Source organism: Bombus flavifrons, chromosome 14 (genome assembly GCF_040668555.2).
Source record: "Bombus flavifrons isolate JBK064 chromosome 14, iyBomFlav1_principal, whole genome shotgun sequence".
Taxonomy (NCBI): domain Eukaryota; kingdom Metazoa; phylum Arthropoda; class Insecta; order Hymenoptera; family Apidae; genus Bombus; species Bombus flavifrons.
In genome coordinates, this window is record NC_138455.1 from 5,619,068 (window position 1) to 5,638,380 (window position 19,313).

The 19,313-nt window shown below is 31.4% G+C and overlaps 1 protein-coding gene across 3 annotated transcripts; it reads right to left on the bottom strand.

The window, feature by feature from the left end:
* Positions 1-1,010: 1,010 nt before the first annotated feature.
* LOC138186845 (sodium-dependent nutrient amino acid transporter 1) lies at positions 1,011-18,403 on the bottom strand. 3 transcript variants are annotated; one of them, XM_069127092.1, is made up of 12 exons: positions 18,393-18,403; positions 18,192-18,289; positions 10,364-10,447; positions 9,944-10,030; positions 8,080-8,329; positions 6,836-7,073; positions 6,023-6,397; positions 4,845-5,034; positions 3,324-3,500; positions 2,963-3,239; positions 2,469-2,563; positions 1,011-2,141 (listed from the first exon to the last, which is right to left on the bottom strand). In XM_069127092.1, the coding sequence occupies exons 2-12, from the start codon at positions 18,198-18,200 to the stop codon at positions 1,968-1,970; spliced, it is 1,956 nt and encodes a 651-aa protein (XP_068983193.1). In that variant the 5' UTR covers positions 18,201-18,289; positions 18,393-18,403; the 3' UTR covers positions 1,011-1,967. The 3 variants fall into 3 exon arrangements, with proteins under 3 accessions (XP_068983193.1, XP_068983192.1, XP_068983194.1); XM_069127091.1 differs by having other exon boundaries at positions 18,366-18,395; XM_069127093.1 differs by lacking the exons at positions 9,944-10,030; positions 18,393-18,403 and having other exon boundaries at positions 18,192-18,386.
* Positions 18,404-19,313: the final 910 nt, after the last annotated feature.

A 19,313-nucleotide genomic window follows, 5' to 3' on the forward strand; every position in this document is an offset into this window, starting at 1 on the left:
AGGTCACACGCAGAAATATTGCAACCATAATTTCCACTGCGTTAAATATGCAGGTATTCACCCTACTGATCAGTCACCAAATCTCCAGAAACCCTTGCGAAGTGCATCCTCTGTCAAGGAGAGCATCCTGCGAATTATAAAGGTTGCTCAGCCTACAAGATCTTGTAGAAAAATAAGTATCCTAAACTCAGAGTCAAGGAGATAACCAACCAAGTACTCAGTCCTCAAAACTTCTCTACTCCTTCAATCTCCTACGCCCAGGCAATTCAAGGAAATCAAAACAATACGAAAATCCATAGTGACCATTCTCAAAATAATGTTCTCAGTTCACAAAACATGGATAACTTCTCTAGACTCGAAAAATTAATCGAGAAACAATCAGAACAAATTAATAACTTACTATCATTATTAACACTTATCATGGATAAATTAAAATCCGAACTTGTATCCCGCATCAAAACGTATCGACCAGAAGTCGAACTTATAATCGCGAATCGCGAGCCGCTAATAGCAATCGCGAGTTCTATACAAAGTGTACATATAGAGTATATCGTAATAAATATATATATTGTTAAATATACTCAAGTGTTTCTTTCTATCAATATCACGACCTACACCTCAGATTATATCACAAACAGCTAGTAATAATTTATTGTTACTACTAATATAATTATTACCAGTTTACTAGTAATAATTTTCACCAGTAATTTGTTTTTGTTAGGTAAATGATACATTTACACTGTACATGTGAATGTGTGTGTAAGCGTCAGAGGACGTTCAGGCTTAGTTGAGACAAAAGACTGTTAGAAGTTTCTAGGATAGTCTGTTTGACAACAAGTGTGCGTGTAAGAAGGTTATCAAGGTCTTCAGAGCGTAATATATATGTATCGATGTTGTGTGCAAATAAAGAAATTAATTTATTATACCTTAACAGTTTTAAATTAATAAGTATTTTTACGAAACATCTAAATACACACCTAGGAGAGCCATGATATTTTATTAATTACAGATTTTATTGTTGCTAATCTCTATTTATTTTTAAAATACATCGTGATTAAAACCTATTCGAATGTTAATAAATAAAACTACGTTCGCTTAAATATTTCCTAAATGCAGTTTATAGCACGAGTCCTATATCTCTTGTAATTAATACTGTATTTATGTATATGACACCAGAAGGGAACTATGTTTCGTTCGAGAACGACGAACGTTTTATTATTAAAATTATTTGTAAGTGTATATTTAATTTATTAAACTGTCATTTTATAATTCTATGTTTACTTGACCGTTGTTTTAACCCTTTCAGCCGCACATACTTTCTATGAGAAAGATTCAGTTTTTCTTCAGTATCAGGTCCAGTGTTAATCGTATCAATTGTTAAAGTAAACCGTGTTAAAAAAAGAAGAAGAAATCTAATATAATACATACGTATTTCTTTAACAAAATTTATAACACATATTAACAGATTCAAGGAAATACTATGAAATAATACTTGTTGCTTTGGCAGCAGTGAAAGTGTTAAATATTCGTCAATTCTCGTTTATCTGTGATAAAAATAAGCTTTCTTACTAACAAAGAGTGTCGTTACTTTACAGAAAGAAAAAACTCAATCGTGTTTTGTTTTATATGTCTACAACCTAATTACAGCGAAAAAATACGCAGATACGAATTATTTCTAAGACGGCAAGGTTGAATGGAAAGAAATTCTCCGAAAATGAATGTATCTATTGTGTTTTAGTGATTTTGTCATGTTTTTTTGTATTAAACGGCCTCTCGAGATCGATTTATATAATAGATATGTATGATTTTTGTAGTTGTATATTATCTTCCTCGTTTCTCAACAAAATCTATCGTGTGTCAAGTTTATGTCAGACAATTTCATTTTCGAAGTTGCTCTTTCGTGAAAAATGTTTTAGCAGTCGACGGAAGGAAGATCGTTAATTATCGTGAAAGGTTTTCCTTTATCTTTACACGAGCTTATCTTCCCAGCAAAGTATTACATAAACGAACTGTTTAATTCTGGAACATTCACGTTTCTCTCGAATTTTCCTTTTGGTCTCCTTAAATTCGATCCAAGAATCCAGTTCTTTGGAATTCTTCGGTCCCCAATCTGACGAAGGTTTAAACGCTGACTTGATCATCTGTGAGATTTAGAAATTTGGTAATTATTTAATGAAACTGCCATTTAAATGACTTTCTTATGAAACTTTAAATTAAACCAAATAATTTCCTAGCGCGTTCCGATGAAATTTAAATTTAAATATAATAATTTTCTATATTATAAAGTTGTTAATTGAAATATTATAATCTCCTGTTGTGCAATTTTAATTGAAATATAAATATGATAACTTTCTATGTTATAAAATTTTCATTCAAATATAACAATCTTCTATGGAATTCTGATAGAAATAATTTCTATGGGATTTGAATTTTCATCTTCTATTCTTACATCTTCTTTTGATACAAACCTCGAGTGGAGATAAATTTCTTTTCGACATTATAGCGTAAATCATCCAGAAAGGAACTTGCAGAATACCAAACGTGCAAATTGTCCAGCCTGCTGCTGTAATTAGAATTGTAAATATAACAATTAAAAAATGAAAAATTGCAATATAATAGAAAATTATGAGTTATGTTTGTTTGCAGAACATTGTAAGATTTCATCAGTGATAATAATGGCAAAAAGGTAATGATAACAAATTCGTATTAATCCTCTGCAGGAAAACTGGGCCTCAACGATTAATAATAGAGATAATTGAATTAATTGAATTAATTTATTCCTGTAACTTAGTTCATAAAATATAGTTTGTATTATGCAGATAATATTAGTCATATTAGACAATATAAAGATACATTTCAATTTAAAACAGCTTTTTAAATGGTTTGTTAACCACGTTATTGACCATGTACTAATTAAAATTAAATGTTAATAATAACTAATAATAATAAAGCAAATACCAACCATGAGCACTGTCAGGATAGGAGATACCACTATAAGTTAAAGGTTTCAGATTGATTATGGTATACACTAAGATCACAGCCAGTAATATTGGAACAACAAGAGTCCAGCAAAGTCTCCAATAAACCGATGGCCTTCTTTTTAACATGTACTCCACGTCGTCCAAAAAATTCTCCAAGCCATATACCCAGAAAATTCCAATTATCTCGAGAGTAGCCAAAATAAACACGATAAAGGATCCAGCATAGTAATCGACCAATTCCAGCATAAACTGGCCACCCTGTACGTATTTAAAAAAAAAACTATGTACATTCATTACGTTCATTTTGACGATAATGTAAATGATCATTGATATATTGCTTACAGGCGTGCAATAAATGATTCCAGCGCAAAATCCAAAGATGCATGTACCGGACACTATGTATATGTACCTCCAATTTGGAAATTGATCGCTGATAATTGTGATAAGGGCACCGGCCAATGCGATGGCACTTCCGATTCCGAGGACGTAGAGCATCAAGAAAAAGAGTACCGAGAAGAGCTGAAAATTGTGAAAAGTAAAAGTTATGTATAAAACTAGTATTTGTGAAAATTATAGTACATATCATCGGATATGAGTACAATGGTTTGAAATTTTGTTTCGTTTTTCTTTCAATTTAATTTAATTTCTATGTAATTTAATTTGCTGATAGAGAAGTAAATAATAAGATTTCAACATAACAATAATAACAGCAAGTTGATAATAATACAATCCAATATAATATAAGAGGCTTATTTGATATATATATCAACATAGAAATATATAAATAAACACTCTGTCTTCAGATTCACCCTCTCATCATTGATCTCATTGTCAGCGGATTATAAGCGGATTATAGAGATATATGTGTATATACAGGGTGGTTGGTACAAGCGGAAAGGGGGTGATTCTACGCGAAAAAAGAAGTCGAAAATATAGAATAACAATTTTTCGTTCGAGGCTTTGTTTTCGAAAAAATCGACTTTGAATTTTCGCTTGGTACGCGTGCACTTTATAATGTCTCGTTATAATGGATCTCACTGTAGATTTTTAAGAAAATTAAAGAAAAAAAAATGGAAAAACATTTTTATTCTATATATTTATTCTATATCGAAAATAGAGAATAAACATTTTTTTTTTCAATTTTTCCATCGAGACAACGATCGACAGTGAGATCCGTTATAACGAGACGCGATAAAGTGCACGCGTACCGAGCGAAAATTCAAAGTCGATTTTCTCGAAAACAAAGCCTCGAACGAAAACTTTTTATTCTATATTTTCGACTTCTTTTTTCGCGTAGAATCACCCCCTTTCCGTTTGTACCACCAGTTACCAACCACCCTGTATATGCTACATTAAACTATGTTGATATACCATATCAGCCTAATATAATACATATAACGACATAGTAATTATTAAGAAAGAATTAAGAGTTAAGAGTAATGTAATATAATACAACAAAATAGTGGTGTAATATAGCAACTTAGAACCAGATGCAGGAATATAATACAGTGTAAGAAACAAAGAATAAGAACGCAGCAACTTTCTACTGTAATAGTCTATAGAACAAAAGTACAAATAAGTTATTATTATCATAAATATAATAAAATACACATAACAGGTAATAGCTAAGTAATAATTAAATATTTCACTTTTTTCAGTGAATTACAACCTAAAAGAAATAAAAAAGAAATATAAACCATCTACAGAAGAAACAGAAATAATGAAATAAATCACTAAAAGTGATTAAGGAGAACTCTTTTACGTTTGAACACATCCTTTTATCTCTTTACTTGAAATCACGTTTATCGTGCAAAGGGAAAAATAGTGGTTATATAGCAACTAAACGTGTACTAGATTCCTTACTTGCGGTAGAACATTAAACTTTGCAATGGCATCTGGATAAGAGACGAAAGCAAGACCGGTTCCACCACGAACAACGTTGCTGATGTCTTCGGTACCTAGTTCGTGAGCTAAATTTCCAAGGATACCAAAAATGGTGAAGCCAGCTATTAAACTTGTGAACGTATCCAACGTTGTTACAACTAAGACATCTCTGGAGCAAAAAGAGAAAAAGAAAAAAATATCATTCACTCTGAGTTTCTACGATGAATTTCAAACGTGAGAGTTAGATCAAGTTATTTTGATAAAAGATAGTAGCGTTCATAAAAAAGAATTGTTGATTTTGAAAGATAATGATTTGGAAAGAAATCTACGCGATGATGTCCTTTTTCAATTAAATTATTAAAGTTCATAGTTTTAATGGAAGAACTTTAAAAATATCACTGTAATTGAAAAGCAAATCTTGATTCAAGACTACTTTTTTGAAATTGGTTTATATATATGCATACACTATTTTACTGCTGTTTTGTATCTTTTTAGAATAATAGATGCATGTTTAAGAAATTTGAACGAGCAAAAGTGCACAGAATATGAAATATCTAAAGTAAAATATTCGTTATAATATTTAATTGGTTACACAAATGGTTATTTACGACATATTGCTTTTAAAAAGTATTTATTAAGAAAATTTTTAGAGATTAAATACGGATTTGTAACCTGTTATCCTTTAAGTAGAACGATATCTTAGAGTTAGACGAGTATTATCTCCTTAATTTCATCGAACAAAAGTTTCCATTAAATTAGAATTGTTCATCAAGAAAATACTATGATATCAATATCAATTATTCTAAGAACTTGTCGTTATTTTCTAAGACACGTGTAATCTGTAATTTCCTTCCATTCGATTTAACAAAGGACGATAAAAATAAAAATAATGAAAGGAACTAAAAGCAGATCAAAATTAGAGACCATTGATTGAAAGAATAATAAAATATGAATAAAATAGAAAACATTTTAGTTGTTCTAATGAATTATCATTTTATAAAAAAGAAACAAAAGTCAATAAATAAAACCTGTACTACATATCTGAAGTAATTAATGTATGAATTGTTAGTTATTCTGTTGAACTACCTATTTGGCTAAGCACCTGAATTTTCTAGAAAAAAATAAAATAATTTAAAAAAATAAAAGTAATAAGTAACCTGTATATGTTATGTCTGAAGTCATTGTACGACGAGTACATGACGACACCGCCGAAGCAGACCGACAGTGAAAAGAAACACTGTGTAACAGCCGCGTACCAGACGTGTGCATCGAACAGCTTCTCCCAGTTCGGTTTTATAAAGAAAATGATCCCGTTCACAGCACCGTCTAAGGTAACCGCTCTGACCAGCAAGCTTATCATGATGATGTAAGGAAAGATCGCGAGGAAATAGGCCGCTTTCCCTGAGCTCTTCACGCCACGTGCCAAGACAGCAAATATGCAGCCCCACGCAATAAACAAGCAAATCGTCAAACTCCAATCTGGCAATCCGATGCCATCCTGAATAGTATGTTTTTCTTTCAGTACAGTTTTTCTGATGGTAAGAGAGAAAGAAATAATGATTTGTTATTATAATATGAAGTGATGTCATCTTAATAGAATTATTATTTTTTAATGTTATTTTATAATTTTATAGTTGGGAATCAAGATTGGAGCAGTAGATTGTTTGTTTAATGGAATCATGTTTGCGACTAGGAATGGTGGAAATATTGTAGATATTGTATTTTAAACGTTCCATATACTTATTCCAAATATTCCAAGTACTTGATATATTCAAAATTACAAATTCAAACAAGTTATATTTGCGATATTAGAATATTGCAACTTTTAAACATCCCAATTTCCAACTATACCAAAATCTAAATATTGCAACTTTTAAACATCCCAATTTCCAACTATACCAAACTCTAAATATTCCAAATATTCAATAAATATAATTACTTTCGAGTTGTTGAGATTAAAAAGGTTTTACCTGAAGAAGAATTCAGCAGAACTGGTCATATTTGTACTATTTCGTTTGGTGACGTTATAAGAGCTTCCCGAATCGGCGCAAGAATTTCCCCATTCTTCCAAACACGTGGACCAAGGCAGTGAGGATTGGAAGCTTGCAATGAGGTAAAAAAGGGTTATCGACATCAGAAAACAATAGTATGTTCCTACAGCGAGCATCGAGAACATTTGTGCCCAGCCAACACCTCGAAATCCAGGTACTGCAATTAAATGTCCAAATTATAAAATTAAAGTCAGCAATGTTTCAAAATTAATTGTTATCGTTGTAATTGAATGGAATCGAATTTATTTTCGTACTCGTAATAATTATAATCGATTCTTCGATAAAACCAAATTTAGATTCCAAAAATTCAATTCTTTGGAAATAACTATCGAATTTCAGAGTCAATCTTTAATTAGACCTAATATTGAAAAAGACTAATTTCAAGTAAAAATATTAAAATTAATGAACATCTTTTCTTTTGAAATTATATGAATTTTATTCTCCTATTTAAATTCTTAAAGTGGTCCATATTCCAAAATTTATTTATATTTCAAATAGGGACTGATTTCATTATCTTTCGATAACAATTGACGTGTCGTAAGAATGCGAGAATTCTGGATCAGTATACTCGAGTGGAAACAATAATGACTTATGGGGCATAATTTAACCCATAATTTAAACCTGTTACACGAAGCATACACCGGTATACGATCCATATAACAAACGACTTTAACTTGCGAAACCGGTCCTCAATGTTGCACTTCCTGCTAAAATTTTTACATTCTTGGCTCATCATGTATCAATTCCCGTCGTGAAATGGGTTCGAGAGTTTGCAAGATCTAATTAACTCTTTCAGAATTCTTTTGATATTGTGGGGGAAGCTCTCGTTTTACGTATAAATTATTAACAACCGAAACACATTCTTCTGCTGATTTTGATAAGAAGGTATAATGTATCAAAATTGAACACCAGTTTGAGAAAAGCACATGTACCATTTAGTTAGTAAATAGTCTGTTAAAATACAAAGGGTGTGAAAGTGTTAAATTATGAGTAATCTAAAACACTTTGAATAGTTGTTTCCACAAGTATTATAAAAAATATCTTTTTTATGGGTATACTTTTAATATTATTTATCAAAGAATAAATCGAATATTAATTTGAATTAATGTATCAAATAATAATAATAGATAAAATATTTATAAAATATTGGTTTGATATCACACCTGCTGACCACATTTTCACCGAAGACCTACTGCTGAATTGTCCCATGATCATCTCCAAATAGTAAAATGGTTTCCCAACGAGGAACAAGACGATGATGTAAGGTATTAGAAATACCCCACCGCCATTCTCGTAAGCTGTGAATGGAAATCGCCAAACGTTGCCCAGACCTATGGACATGGCGATGCAGGACATTAGAAATTCTAATCCATTGCCCCAGGTATCTCTCTTCATTTCATTTTCCGTTGTAGTCTATGAAAATTTGAAAAAAAAGGGGATTTAAAAAAAAAGAAGAAAAGAGACTCGGTATTTGTAAAACATTTTGATTAATGTTTATATTAAATATCAAATTACGATAATAATATTAAATTAAATATGTTATATATTACAATTTTATTAAATTATTTTTTAGAATCAACGAATCCAATGACCAATGTTTGATTTGCAATGATCTGGAGTTGGAAATTGGGGAACATTTTCTGCTCAGCTGTATCCAGCAACGAGCTTACAGACGCCATATCTGAACACTATATTCAAGGATTTTAGAAGATGTATATATATACAGGGTGATTGGTAACTGCTGGTATATGTCCTACAATCAGTTGGACATACATATACAGGGTGGTTGATAACTGGTGGTACAAGCGGAAGGGGGGTGATTCTACGCGAAAAAAGAAGTCGAAAATATAGAATAAAAATTTTTCGTTTGAGGCTTTGTTTTCGAGAAAATCGACTTTGAATTTTCGCTCGGTACGCGTACACTTTATCATGTCTCGTTATAACGGATCTCGCTGTAGATCGTTGTCTCGATGGAAAAATTAAAAAAAAAATTTTTATTCTATATTTTCGATATAGAATAAATATATAGAATAAAAATGCTTTTCCATTTTTTTCCTTTAATTTTCTTAAAAATCTACAGTGAGATCCATTATAACGAGACATGATAAAGTGCACGCGTACCAAGCGAAAATTCAAAGTCGATTTTCTCGAAAACAAAGCCTCGAACGAAAAATTGTTATTCTATATTTTCGACTTCTTTTTTCGCGTAGAATCACCCCCTTTCCGCTTGTACCACCAGTTACCAACCACCCTGTATATGTATGTCCAACTGATTGTAGGACATATAGAAGACATAACAAATCATAATAGAAAATATATACAAAAGCTATGGAAAAATGACAAAAACAGAGCAACAATCTTTATATGCAGTGAGACATAAAAGAATTAAGGATATGTAGCAGCAATGGAAGCAATAAACTATCTGTATTTAGATATATCACTGTCGATAAGAAGAATTATTGCACAGGTAAGATTGGCTGGCAAACTAGGTTGGACAACGACAATATGACAAGGTCTGAAATATAAAATAAACGAGAACCTGTTATATGTTAACTATACAACAACGGAGGAATAGAAAATAGAAAACACATACTAAGTGACTGCGCAATATATACATCAGATCAATCACACTAGGATGTAAGAAATGGACAGAAATAGTGACAATAATAACAGAAAAACAAATCTGAGAATTGGCAAACTTCATAAAAGGAAGCATGAAGTTTAGAGCTTTCTGTAATAGAGAAATAGCAAAGACTGACACAGAAGATGTACATATAGTAATCTACATAGTAAATAAGATAGAGATATAGTTAAATAAGCAATGAATTAAGGTTTAGCTTTAAAGAATAAACTAAGAGAGAGAAAAAATGTGTCAAGTGTGCACATGCACAGATACATTGTAGTAAATATAAGCCTCTATACAGTAAAGGAATATAATGTTAATATTAATGTTGCAAATATTAATGTTATAAAAATTAGTATTTTTAATTTACTAGGCTAAATTTCTAAAGGCCTTAATCAACGTACTGTTTCATCAGAAAGCATCAAAGAGAGTGGCAATTTGCGATCTTCCTGTAATTCATAGGCGAAGCTGTAGGAACTGTTATCTTGAAACTGAAATCAGAATGAGATTCTATGCATTTTGATATTCTTTATTTTTCTCTCCTTCATTTCTCTGTAGATTGTCATTCTTGGTATTTCAATTTTTTCTGTATCTACTACAGAAATGTCAAGTTAAAGTTAGAAACTAAAATCAGAATTATACAATTGTTATTCTGTGATTATCTAGAACTTTGTATAGTTTCAGAAAGACTATCTAAACTGGGCTATTGGAAAATTATTATCAATGCTTAATAACTTTCTTATTTTCATATTGTGCAATAATTAAGCTGTGATTTAGTAAGAGTATAATTATTGGAAATATTAAAATTATTAATATTTATTTACCTTTCCATTGCTACCTGTCGTGGCACGTTGAAAATCGGAAGTTGTGTGTCCATCATCTCCAATGAAAGCAACATTCTGTCGTCCCTGGTACGAAAACATTATTAAATGATTACACTTACTCTTTGAAACGTTCGCTTAATTAAATCTTTAGTATCAGTCGAAAAATATTTCCAAGATTCACAATCCGAAAAAATATTCGCAAAGCATTTGATTGATTATTTTTTAAACGAACTGCATACGATAGAGTTAAAAGTAACTTGAGAGAACCATGACACAAAAGAACTATGTAATATCCCTGTATAGGCATTTCCATCTACCTCGCAAGGACACTTTCCACAATCTGAAATACTACACGCGACGCAAGGTGCAATTTAAATATCTTTCAACGTGTATAGAGCGAAGTAAATTGTTGTTATCTTACAAGATAATATGTATGATAATACATATAATGAATGATAATAAATATAATAATAGTATAATATAATATTTCATAAAGTGTATGTATATTTCCTCCAAAAAAATGTTCGTCTCTTCAATGAAACAATTTGTTGAGCATTATTATATGCTGTGAATATTTCTAAGACATAGTTTTAGTTAAATAACATAGTTAACTTCTTTTTTGTTGACAAATAGGAGAACGTAAAAAATTCGCTAATAAAATGTGAGATATTGTAAAACACATCGACAAAGCCGAGTATAAGTGATATTCATATATTAATCTTGAATAATATAATAATAATAATAATAATAATAATGCATTTATATTTGAAACGAACATCCATTTCAAGCGATCAATTTAAAAAAAGAATTTAAAAATAATTCTATTAGCAATACATTTTATGCCGAATAGACACAAGGCCAATGATAAAAGAAAGGCTTCTTTTAGTTTTTATTATCGAAAGATAAAATTAAAAGCGTAAGTGTCAACTTTAAATTAGATCGTTTACCGCTTCAGGTCGTCCATTACAAAGAGAATCGTCGAAAGTGAAAAACTTTGAATGCGACGCATAACATCGTACAATTACTCCCATAATTGCCACTCGGCATTGCGCGCACGCAATACCACGACATCATACCGATAAACATAATTGTGGTCGGAATTGCATACCTCTACAACGCTCGATCAGCGTGGAATACGCGACGTTCTATACGTTTTATGCACTTCGGAAATCATCCAACAGTATTTTGAAACATTATCCAGCTGTGAAACTATAGAATAGAAATCATCCTTCGAAGGAAACAATGTATGCAATCAAACGGTGCAGTTACGATCATATATTGCATATAAAGTGTATCACACGTTATGATCTATTTAATGAAGTTAAAAAAAAAATATCGCGATATAATATGACGAACTGATTTCTAACGGGGTGTTGCCACACACTTATCTATGAAAGGAATATGTGCTGAGAGAATTATGAATAATAATTAATAGAAAATTTAACGAAATCCGTATTGAAAAATTGTATTGCTCTAATTAACAACGTTTGGCTTTATTGACTAAATTTTCATTTAAATAATTATTCAAGTAGAGAGCAATTTGTTATTTAAAACTTGTGACAGAAAAGAGAAGTAAATTATTTAGTATTTGAACAAGCCTAAATACTTTATTTAAAACGATGAAATTAATTGTTGTTTATAAATACAATCTTATTTTTCACTCGTCATTTATCAACCGATTGAGCAAATTTGTTTTTACACGAATATAATTGTTCAGTGAGAGAGATTACCGTAAATTGCAAGTAGTAATTTCTAATAATGTTTATTAGCTGAGGCGAGTAGTTTTAAAAGCATGTGTAAACTATAACCATATTAATTATATAACAATAATAATTATATTAATTGCACGGCTTTTTCATTGAACAAAATCAGATAGATAAGACAAGTCCAAAAGCTATTTATTTATATATTATGCATTTATGGGAAATTTAAAAATGCAAAAATACTCTGCCATCTAAAGTCCCACCTTTTTCATCATTTTCATAAAACTACAAATTTGCATAGATATTCGCAGTCCGACAATAATCTACTGATATAATGATATTTAATATAATTAAACATCCTGATGGGAATCAACGAAATTCAAAACATCAAAAACACGTTCCTCGAACACAATTCTAATATACATACATTTTTTTTATCAACAATAATATTACATAAAATCTCATAGAGATTAAAAACGTAATTTATCGGATATTATTTTACTATTTTCCTGTTTCGGTATAGCAAGCCGTGAAATCGTTGCTTTTAAGAGGAAAATTCGTTCTTAGCCAGGTTCAACTTTTTTGTATTCTTGTTTTATAGGATTTTGCGGCTCATTACGAAAATAACTGGTCAAACAACTTTTTACAGTCATAATGTCAAAGCTAATAGTACGTATTATTGGACCTTCTGAATAATTACAACTTCCGGATGTCGCGTTATTGTCATTGGCATACTTTCATTCATGCTTTTAACACATCATATTTAAAACTTTACATAGAGTAAGAATCACAGACTTTTTATACATCGATCAAATGATTACATATATCTTGAAATAATGGAAGGGAAAAGAAATTTCGTTACGAAAGTAACAAAGAAACTTTCACGATCTACATATTTAAGACATTTTTCTCTGGCTAACGTGTTATGACATCATGAAAGTGATTGTGCCTTTGCTTTCGTATTTACTCGTAGTTCTAATAATGTTTCGCATAGAAATTGATAACGACGTGGTGGAAACGGCGAGAAAGATGATTATTTATTATCACTCTCGTAAGCGCATAGATAATGACCAATATTTTTATACACCGATGAGACGAGATTGACGAGACATTTTTATCGTTCTGATGAAGAAGAAAATGACGAAGAATTTGGAATGAACGATTTAGAAGATAATTGCTCTACCTTGATTCTCAAAGATCATTGAATCATTCGTTTCATTATACTCTATGTAAACTCGCGATTAAAACTGTTAGCATAATTACCATACTTGCTTCACACCTGGGAAAATTTCAGTAATCGTAAAAAGACACGATAGATTATCGGTGAACTTGTTATTTTATATAACGAAGAAAGTAGTTATTGTGTTAAAAATTTCACTGGAAAATAGATAAATCATATCGGATACTCAAGTTCGATCGAAAGTGAAAGATGCCCTAAAACTTTTAAGCAGGCATTCTCGAGCAACTGCTGCAAAAAGTCGATCTTCTGTGGTTTACATAAATTAGAAGATACATTTCAAAGACACGCTCCTAAAATTTTAAAGGTGAATTCGAGAAAATAACGAAATTAGAGCTCGTTTGACAAGATGCGCCAGTGGCCGGCGATAGTTGGTTGTACAGGTTGTATCATAATATGTGGGACCCACTTCAGAAGCGGACAGGAGAGTACAGAAGCAGTGGAAAAAAGTTCAAACGAAAATGTGTTCCACCTGACCTTCTTTCAAAGTCATAGCCGTTTTAGTGTTCCAATGATACGCAATTGATTACCTTCGTATAAGATGCTCGATACAGCCACCCTCGGTCTGTATGCGAGTTTGCAGTAGTCGTATCAAAGAATTTATCGACCTTTCAAAAATTCCAGTCATTCGTTGAATCTGTAATTTCGTTGACTCAAAAGTGTCTTTCGTTTTATAAGGAAATAGTAGATGCACGACATTTTGTAGTAATCGAACAAAATCGATCATACATAATTCAGTAAAATAATATAAAACAAATTTCTTTATAAAATGAAAGAAACTTTTGGGACAACTTAATACTTCGATACTGTCAATACGTGTCAAGTGCACGATTACTTTCAAGTTGACGCAGAAATAAAAATCTGATGGATTTAAATTTGGGGAACGAGCAAGCCAGGCAACAGGTCCTGCGCGATATCCTGAGGAAATGGCGAAGCTAAGTAGTTGAAGACTATTGAAAATTGAAACACAAAAATGGTTGTAGCTTCGAAACAAGGTCAAATGGAATCATTTATGTGAAATTTCTTCAATGTTTTTGTGTCTCCTGTTCATTCATGAAATAGGTCCCACATGTTATGATACGTCCTGTAGTGTGTGTAATATGCGCGCGAAATGCAATATTGAGATGGATAGATAATCTGCACAGACTATACGTATGGGAGCGTTATTTGACTTAAAAGACAGCACGATAGTCCTCACAAGGCGGTTTAGTTACCGAATTTAAAATCTTAAGCCGTAGATACCTTAAAACTTCATTAAAACGCATTTTTCAACGAAAACATGTTTTTGAATAATGATTAATTAACGATAATTAATTAACTAATCTACTTTTATCTTTTATTATATCTTTGACATTTATTTCATTTTTTATTTATAATATTCTTTTAATCAATATAAGCTCAATTTACGTATCTAGTGGTTGTTTTACTAATTCAATGACTAATTGACTAATTAGCTTCAAACGAGGCTTATCTTATTCGTTATACATTTTTCCAGGGATTATGCCTTTGATCTTTATTTCATTTCTCATTTTTAATGTTCTTCTAGTCGATATAGATTCAATTTGTCTACTACTTAGAAAAGTTAATGTTTGTTTGAAACTGTACAACTTGTCTAATTTTTTATAATCTTCAATCTATTTTCTCACCACAAACTTCCGTGTAACTAATTATAACAAACTTTTTTCATTTTTAGATTCTGATGATCGTACCAGGTGCTACACTGTATGCCAATAATAATTACATCGTCGGTATTAAACTACTTCAAATATGTACTTCAAAATAAGTGCCTATGACAAGTGATAAATAGAAAGGTATGAAGAGATAGCAAATCTCAATGAAGAAGCTAACACAACGCTAATTATAGATTATAGTATAGAATAATCTGCATCCGCGATTTACAATCTGCATAATTATTTTACACCAAAAAATTAAAGAATGAAGATGAGTTACTTGAAAGCATAGGTAATATTAGATTTAGCAACGTATCGTTTAGATTAAAACATAAAATGCCATATGAAAAATCATAAGTATTCTATGAAATTAATGAATAGCAACAATTCAAACTAATATGTATATCAAACAATAGGTGTGTGTATGTGTATGAGTGTGCACGAACAGAGGAAGACGACGAGATTTGTTGGGAGGAATACAAAATTCAACTCGAATGTCTGCGATGCATCCAGGAAGGAAAGCTTAGCCCTTAGTTTCGTCTTTGCAGGATCTGCCACGTACTGCGTTGACTTTTCTTTCCATAGAAAAAGAAAGGTGATTTTGATGTGATTGTTTCGTCTCTGGAATACCGATATGGAACTAAAAATTTTTCAAATTTAGATTATGATGCAATTTTCCAAAATTATGAAAAAGAGAAAAGACAGTGCGTTTGACGCAGGAGATAAGAAGATTGGCGCAGCCTGGATTTTGCGACTGTTCCGGTAGAGACTTGGGATAAGCTTCTCAGTCTAAGCTTCGGCGTCTCAGTTCTTTTCCCCTGTAGTCGATGAGAAAGTAAGCGTACTCGCCATAAAATGAGGTAATTTTTGCCACGTAATTTTTAAAATAAAATTAATAACCACGTATATTTCTTAAGTAACGAGATCTTCCTGTTGATTTGAAGATAAAGAAAGATAATCGAATCTCACCTTGGTTATTAGACTTATTAATCAGTATGATCGTTAAATGACCACGTCATCGACTGCTACTTGTTCACCTTCAAACTAGGAATTGCAGAAACATTCGCATGGTTCGTGCCAGAGAATGGGTTACACATGAAGATAAGTAATGGTATTAATATGTTGTAGTACTATCAATTAGATTGAGGAAATGTCAACCCTTTACGGACCAGTCGTAAATGTTGGAAATGTTAAACTGAATAGAATTATAATCCACGAGTCACTGATGTATTAAATTGATATACTAAATATCATATTGATATAATATTTGAATTTATAATGACACGAGGTAATACGAGGACATTTTCTTTCATTTTACCGAAAAAATTGATACAAATTCATCTAAAAAATTCATAGAAATAAAATTGAAGAAATGGAACCTAAATGGTAATTTTGTTTCGTTTATTAAATATTCTACTGGATATTTTACTTTGGCTATTTTATATATTTCTGCAGGTATGTTTTCATCCTTTATTTCCCCACAAACGCGTAAAAATTTAAAATCACTTGAAATATCATCATTTTCTCTATTTTTCTAGAAATCTTCATACGACGAACAGAACTAATAGAATGAGACCTAAACGGAGCTTTAAATCGTCTTCATATCGTCCATTAAATATTGAACAACGCTGATATATTCCTTACATTCCCGCAAATTATATACATTCCGGCTATCTTTATATTTTCGAATTTCCCATGAGAAATATTGCAAATACTACACAAATACAAACAAAATCTACACATCGTAAAATCTCCAAAGTATGAACTTTACCTCTAGCTGCCCAATTTTTTGGCTCGAAAACCTACATTTATCGACATTACATATCGAATAGAGTTCAACGATACTAATTTTAAACTTAGGAATCTTCTCATTCAAGAGTTATTACGCGAGAAAGATTGCAAAATTCCGTATACCTTTCCTCCTCGTATGCGTACTAAATCTTTCGTCTTTGTTGACACTATGAGTATAACTGGATAGTGTCTTGCGGAAATAGAAAAAATAATACAAATAGTATTATTATTGGTTACACTATACCGCGTGGTCCGTAACTGTTGATACGATAGGATACAGAATGATTGTACAAGAAAAAATTTTTTCGTTTTTGAAAAATAATCGATTTTGTAAATATAACAATTATATTTAAACTTGGCTAATTGCGGATCGGACAAGAATAAATAATCGACAGAAGATTAAACTACACGCGAAAGTAAGTGAAAACTGTAGGATAAAATTTTGTCATAAGTTTTTTTTTGGAGGGAAGTAAATTTGAAAATATATCATGTTAGTGTCCGGCAAAGGTTTGCTATTGTGTCCAAAAATGATTAGAGATGGACATTTTATTTTACTAAAAAGAACATCATACTCGTATGAAACAAACAATAACAAATCTAAACAAATGGGATTCAAACAAAGATTTAAATCGTCTTTGTATCGTCTATTAAATATTGGACAACGAAGATATTCCTTACATTCATTTCAAATTACATTCAAATATATATTCTGCCTATCTTTACCTTTTTCGAGTTTCCCATCAACATATAGATATTTGTGATCTTAATTAACTTTATTTTTATGAAAATGTTCAAACTTTATTTTCTTGAGAATAAGAGCTCGAAAGGAAAAATTTTATTGCACAATTTTCACTTGTTTTCATATGTATAATATCAGCTCGTGCTGATAGTTTACTCACAGCTAGTCTGCACTTAGTCCAGTTTAAGTATAGTCGATCAATTTTCGAACTCGATTATCTCAGAAAACATCATACGAACAGACTTTACTCCACATTTTCCACTTATTTTTTCACTTTGAAGAATCACTCTGTACCCAATTGTACCATCAGTTACGGACCGCTCTATACGTTTTTCCGGCATTAACGCTTGCTTAGAAATGTTGCTTGACAAATCGATTCATATATCAGTAATAAAACGATATTCCGCTACTTTGAGCACAGTACGTGTTTAAATCAATAATAAAATCTGTCTTCTAAATTTATCACGTTAAAGTAAGTCAAGAGTACCAAACTTTAGAACCACATAACTTTTGAATCAATTTATTCGTAAACTCAAAACAGTCGTATTTCGCCTCTATTCACGTAATATTGTCAAAAACTGCAAAAGAAGCGTAAGAAATAAAATAGTTACTAGACTAGAAAGGTTTGCCCTCGCGAGAAACGAAAGTTTCGCTATTTTACTAAAAAAAAAAAAAAGAAATACGATACCTTTCTCATCTTGATTGATTCAGCAGGTAAATTGCGAGATGACAGCCGAGAAAAAGGCCGAATATCCAATGAGGAGGTTGACAATGATTCTCGTCGAACTGAAACGCGCGAAGGATCTCGAGTTTATAACATTGTGACATCTATAGCAACGATCACACCAGGTATATACACCACCTTCACGAGCATCGAACTTCTACTGACCCGTGATTTGCGGCGGCACGCTGACAGAAAAATAAGCGAGGTAGGGATCGCAAACCTAAACTCGATCGGAATGGGGGAATCCCGGCCCCTACTCCTCTCTATCCCTCCTCTTTCTGCTCTCCTTTGTGTAAAATTTTGTCATCAGGAGTATCCTGACCTTGATCGATCTTGATGAAATGATTGATGGTTGTTAAATTCATATATTAATATATTAGTGTTATCGATATATTATGATGCATATCGAGCTCGGAGAGTTCGCAACGAAATAGGAAAAGGCGATATTTGTTAGATCGGGGATATTGATGCATTTTTGGGGGTATTTTAAAAGGGTGATTCCTACGTGGAAATGTAGCAAATGAATTCTATGAATTTTTTTTAGATCTAGCCCTATGCAACCTGTAGTTAGTCTGAAACAAAATTCAGGGAGATCAGCTGCTTTTGTTGTTGTTACACGAGAATCCTACCTTAAGGTTTCAAGAATTTACGAAATGTATGTAACATGTAAAAATATATAAAATGTCAATATATAAAATATATTCAAATATATAAAATGTAATTGAGGGAGATCAGCTGCTTTTGTTGTTGTTACACGAGAATCTTACCTTAAGGTTTCAAGAATTTACGAAATGTATGTAACATGTAAAAATATATAAAATGTCTAAAGTAGAACACTTGTAATATTTGACAATAGATATAAATTTTATCCAGATGATGTGAAGAAAAGTATGCGTATTTCTTCTTATGTTATACATATATTCTTTCATATACTATACATTTGGAATGAATGAAGGAATGCATGAATGGATGAATGAACTTTAAATGGAGAGAATGTTTGCATAAAGAGAAAGCATGTAGTGGATAAAGAGGAGGGATAAACAAAGAACTGGTATATTTTTATGATGCCACTGTAGTTATTGGTAA